The following is a 5,620-nucleotide window of genomic DNA, read 5'->3' on the forward strand; positions in this document are numbered from 1 at the left end:
TAGGAGGGTTGAAACGAGGTGATCTTTAAGGTCCTTTTCAACCCAGGCCATTCTATGATTCTATGATTCTATGAAAGGGGTCAGGATTTTGAGATTGAGCACAAACTTACCTCTGATGCCATGGAAGTTACTGGAATCACTTTAAAAGAATAAAAGTGGAATGAGACCACTGGTGGATGTGTTCTAATATTGCCTATTAAATCAGGATTCTAATGTCATCATTATTAAATGATTAGATGAATCATTGAAGCATGAATTTTTCATGCTTACCTTTCTTCTCTTTATATTTCTTGCCCTTTCCTTATTGTCCATTCATTTCTTTTACTCTTTCCTGTACCTTTTGCTTTCTACTCTTACTTGTCTTTTCAGAATGTAGCCACTTCGTTTTTTTATGTTCCGGCTTGCTTTTTTTTTTCTTTGATTTCTGAAAATAGTCCCAGTTGTTCCTGTTTTAATTTAGGTTGCTGCCTCCTTTCCACTGACTGATTTTGTTTGTGCCTTAGTTTCTTTTGTGCTTCTGTATTTTCCCATTGCCAGCATCATTTTGATGCCATTTTTAAAGGCCAGACACTTCATTAAAATGCAGTTTCTGATACTAAACAATCAGCCAGTCTGCTGAATGTAGTTTTGTAGTGGGTGGAAACAGAAAGCATCAAGAAATTCAGATGCTGAAAAGCATGATCTGGTAGCACTCAAGGGTAGTGAGAAAGCTTGCAAAAACATTATTACTATATGTTAAAAACTATTATCCTCTCACAGTGGCTTCCCAGGCCAAATAAGTACTATGACAGTTGCTTGATTTTCCTGTGTCTGTTTCTGTATCTAATGTCTGTGCATATATTTGTATGCCACAAAGTGTAACATACTCAGCAACAAGAACCCTCTCTTGCTATGCACTTTCAACAATAAATTAAGAGCCAAACATTTGTTGACTGCAGTCTGCTAATGTTTTATTTTGTTGCAGAAATCTTTGCAAGACTGAGTTTTGAGCAATGAAATCAGCACACAACAGTGTGAGCTAATGTTTTGTAAACAAAAATACTAATTCATAAGAGGAACTAGCAAAGTCAAGACTTTGCAAGGGTGAAGGTAGAGGCATTCATAGCTGCCCTTCTGTAGCACAGACAATAATGTAGGTAGAAACACCCACTGAGGTAGCTTTGCTGGCAACAGGAGTTAGGTGGTAAAATTTGAAGTAAAGTGCCATTAATTAATTCACTCTCTGCAGGCCATTCATATTCTGTATTTGCAAAAATTCACTAAAACACATCAAACAAATTAGTTCTTTTATGTTTGCTGTCTTTGTTTTCATCAATTATGATAATTGTATGCTTTCTTCTAATCTGCAGTTGTGTATCTGAAATAAAATGCAAGCTAAATTACAGTTGAAAACTGTTGAAGTAGGAGTTTTCCCAAATCTCCATAAAAAAGCAAGAAGAGTTTCAAAGGTTGTTGGACATCCTGTTTGGGGACGTAGGTTTTATTTCATATTCTACAACAGAAAAACTCTAAAACACTTAAAAAATGTAGGGTAGCCCAGTTTAATCTTGAGTGTACCTAATCTGCCTTTTTCCTTGAGAGGAAGGCTGCCTCAGTCTGCTATCTATGTGGTAACTGATGATTTTAAGATTAAGAATTTGGGGATAGCTTAAAAGATTTTTCTACCTGAGTTGTAGCAAGTGTCAAACATACGATCTTGGGAGTGGTCCTGGGCTTTCTTCTGTCCAAGTCATTTCAAGGGAAGCTTTGACTTAAAGTCCAGGACAGAGGCTTCTCTCTGGCCTACCAGTAGGAGAAAAAAAGTCAGTGACCAACAATGTTTTGTTCATTTACTCTAAAAATAATTGATGAAAAACAGGGCTTAGTCCCAAACTTAGATAATGTCCTTCAAATATGTTGTAGGTAGCTCAGATAATTTAAAGAGTGCATTCCTGTCTGTGTAGTTAAACTATTTAATGTTTGTAACCTCTGTCGCTTGCTTCAGCTTCTAGAGCTAAACTCAGCATGATAAACACTATGTCAAAAATTCGAGGCCAGGAAAAGGGACCGGGTTACCCTCAGGCTGAAGCCTTGCTGGCAGATGCGATGCTGAAATTTGGTCGAGAACTTGGAGAAGAATGCAACTTTGGTAATTTGATTACTTCCCTTTCCATTATAATGCAATAAAAATGGTAGAAAATTTAATATAACTTTCATTATCAAACTGATGTGCTCTTATAAAGGAAGAATTTCTGCAAAAAGCATTAAGAGTTTTGCTTCATTGGACTTCTTTAAGGTTGATACAGGCCTATTGAGTATCTTCTGTGGATTTGAACTAGAGGGTTTTTTTCTTCTGAATGAAACTCAAATTGCCTCCATTTGGACCTGTATCCATACAGGCTGTAGGCTCTCTGTCATAGTTTATGTTACTGTGGATGTGTTGGGATGAAAGATATACATGTTCAGAAATTGTATTATTGTCTATGGACCTGTACAATAAAGCCCATTTGTCCTCAGAATCCTTATAATGAATACTACTGTCTTCATTACGTGCGAGGAATAAAGGCTAATAGGTTTTTAATAGGCTTGGACCTTTTTTCCTGACCAAATTCCACATTTTAAGGCTCTAGTGAATACTCCTGTCTTACCTGCCAGCTGCTCCTCCCTCCAAGACCCAAATGGGTTTACGGCTGCCTGAGTTAGAAATGTCAAACTGAGATTTAACATTGTGTTCTTCAACAGTAAAGGTCTAACTAAAAGAGTTAGTTAGTTCCTGACATTCTCAACAGGATCCTTTGTCTTTCTGTCCTATTTGTGTGGGCTTCTCTGTGGCCATTTTTATGTGGCAACACCCAGGGCCCTCAAATAAGACTGTGAAAATTCAGTTTCCTCTTTGAATCTTCATAAAATGTTGTTCCTCATATAAAGACATCTGCAATGGAAAAGGTACTTTCTTTTTTGTTTTACATAATTGGCTAGTTAGATTGGCAGATGCAGGTTGATTTGTGCTAAAGACTACTGAATTGGGTTTTTTAATTGGTTGCTTCTCATTTGCTGAATTTCAAACATATTTTTAAAGGAAAAATTAAGAACTAATAGAATTTAGTTTGTGCAAATTGCTGTATATTCTCTGATGGTTGCACTAGCATGCAGCACAATAGATATGGCAATTATTTTCACATTCTTAACTAATAGCAGCTATTATGGCTGTTTGTCACTCTTCACCCGAGTCTGGCAGGCTCTCTGGTTTTGCAGTGTATTGCTGGCATCCCCTGCTTGGGAGACAAAGCTCCTTCTGATTTCTCACATTTTTAGGTTTTCAGACTACTTGTATTCTTTGAAAGTGAATTTTTTTCCATGAACCTACATCTCAAACCAGGAGGGCATTTTTTTAATTTCTTGCTTTTGTTTTTATGCAGAGGAGGTAAACCGGAGTGGTAATTTTTGTGGCCCTCAAGTTAATCTTGGAGGAAATCTGAGAAGGCTGCTAATTCTTACTGAGTTTTATAAACTTGAGTAGGTGTATGAAGTCGATAGTTTTATAAAAAAAATCTCTCATCAAAAAACAATTCAGTTAAATTGTGAAGCATTTTTACATTTGATACCGTCACCAGTCTCACCGATACAAACAGGGAGACCTAGACTTGCATTAGAGCTATTTTTGTATGCAGTCTAGTGTCTGGTGACAGCAACACTGGAGCAAATACAGATAATTCTTTTCTAGCATGCTTGTTTCACCAGAGTGAGTAATGAATGGGCAACAAGGGATGTGGGGGGAGCTCTCTTAATGCAGCTTGGATCCTCAAGTTCAGCTGTGTTACAAGGCATAAACTGTGGGGGCTGCAGAAGTGTAAAATCCATGTTGCCCTTTCACACAGTGAATCATACTCTGTTTCTTTCCTAAACCTGAGGTTTAAAATAAAATGTTAACTGAAATTTCTGTGACTCAATTTTATTCTACATTGATTTGGAACTAAGTTATTTTGAGATAAACTGGACATCTTTTCTTTCAGGACCAGCACTTGCAGATGTGGGAGAGGCTATGAAGGAGCTTTCAGAGGTCAAGGACTCTTTAGACATGGAAGTGAAGCAAAACTTCATTGACCCACTTCAGAATCTCCATGACAAAGATCTGAGAGAAATACAGGTATTGACCTCAATGCAGTATTTTAATAATACCAAAAGTGTAGACTGTGCATATCTTCAAAATTTTTGTTAGTTGTGTAGTTTAAAATGGGCTTTCAGATTCACAGATGATCTGATTTTGGCCTCTTTTGGCTTGAGTTTTGTTTCAGTTCTGTCTCTCTTGTTGATGGTTTAGAAAGGGAAAGATCAAAATTCTAACATTTTTTGATGGTAACATTGTAAAGCTTATGAAGGCATGAAGACAGTACTCTCACTCTACCATCTGAAAGCTAATTTCACTAAATAGATAAACAGATGTTTACATTCAATTTTCTAGTGTATGACATCTGAGAGCATTTTGATAGTTCCCTCTGGACTGGCACTACCCTTGTCTGTATGAAGACTGCGACCAAAACATTCCCAGGAATTCTGAACACAAACACTGTTTGCTTGCATTAATTATGTAATTAGTAATCCAAGAAGCAGCCAGCATTTAGAGAGAAAAATCTCTTTGCACACATACTTCTGTGGACACAATATAATTTAATAATTGTGGAAGTACCTCCCAGTTCAGCAAATAGTTATCTGTATAAGTAACTGCTCTTCTGAGCTCAGTAAGGGCTTCATATTGTTAAATATATGTGGAAGAAAGATATCTTAGTTTTATATAACTTACAAGGTTGACAAAGTTCTAAATATAATAATAAATGACAAATTGATTCTAAACCATTCATGCTCATGCTGGTAGCATTAACTTTCGGCCAGCTTGATGTGTCAGCTGCTAAACAGATTGACATGAGTGTTATGTCAGTTGACAAACTAGAAAATCTTTAATAATAAAGATAACATTAAGATCTTTTAATGGTCTGATGGAAATGATAAAAATATTTTCTGTGTTGCTTTGTTGATGAGAACTGCTACACAGGCAGAAATGTACTAACTTGTGCTTTTAATTGAGTTTATTTTAAACGTCTAGGGAAGAAAAAAAGTACTGTTGAGGTGATTCTACATTAGAGTAAAAGGCTAGAAACTCACATGTCTTTTATGCAGGTGGCAATTGCAGTTACCCATTCTGTTTGGCCTTTTTAATGTTGAAGGTCTGTCATATAGACAGCAGTGCACCATGGCTTCATAAATGTAAAACCATTGTTCTGTGTTTCTCCCCTCTGGGGAAGGGTTGATATACAAACAGCAAACAGCACATGTTTGCAAATGTACATGGACTACCTGACTACAATGCAGTATAAGGAGAGTTGGGGAGCATCCTTTATTCTGTGCTTATGTTTGCATTTTTGTTTTGCAGCATCACCTAAAGAAAATGGAGGGTCGACGCCTGGATTTTGATTACAAAAAGAAAAGACAGGGCAAGCTCCCTGATGAAGAACTTCGCCAAGCTCTGGAGAAATTTGATGAATCAAAAGAAATTGCTGAGTCAAGCATGTTCAACCTTCTGGAGATGGATGTGAGATATCCCTTGTTAATCTTTGAGCTGAATCTTAAAATGAGAAAGATATGG

At 36.8% G+C, this 5,620-nt stretch overlaps 1 protein-coding gene across 1 annotated transcript in view; it reads left to right on the forward strand.

The window, feature by feature from the left end:
* Nucleotides 1-5,620, forward strand: part of SH3GL2 (SH3-domain GRB2-like 2) — a 20,562-nt gene that overhangs the window by 6,163 nt on the left and 8,779 nt on the right. Inside the window, exons 3-5 of the mRNA XM_010081186.1 lie at nucleotides 1,985-2,128; nucleotides 3,993-4,126; nucleotides 5,408-5,566. Of these exons, the coding sequence (XP_010079488.1) occupies nucleotides 1,985-2,128; nucleotides 3,993-4,126; nucleotides 5,408-5,566 (437 nt within the window). The remainder of the gene's footprint in view (nucleotides 1-1,984; nucleotides 2,129-3,992; nucleotides 4,127-5,407; nucleotides 5,567-5,620) is intronic.

Source organism: Pterocles gutturalis, unplaced genomic scaffold (assembly GCF_000699245.1).
Source record: "Pterocles gutturalis isolate BGI_N339 unplaced genomic scaffold, ASM69924v1 scaffold11404, whole genome shotgun sequence".
NCBI classification, from domain to species: Eukaryota; Metazoa; Chordata; class Aves; order Pterocliformes; family Pteroclidae; genus Pterocles; species Pterocles gutturalis.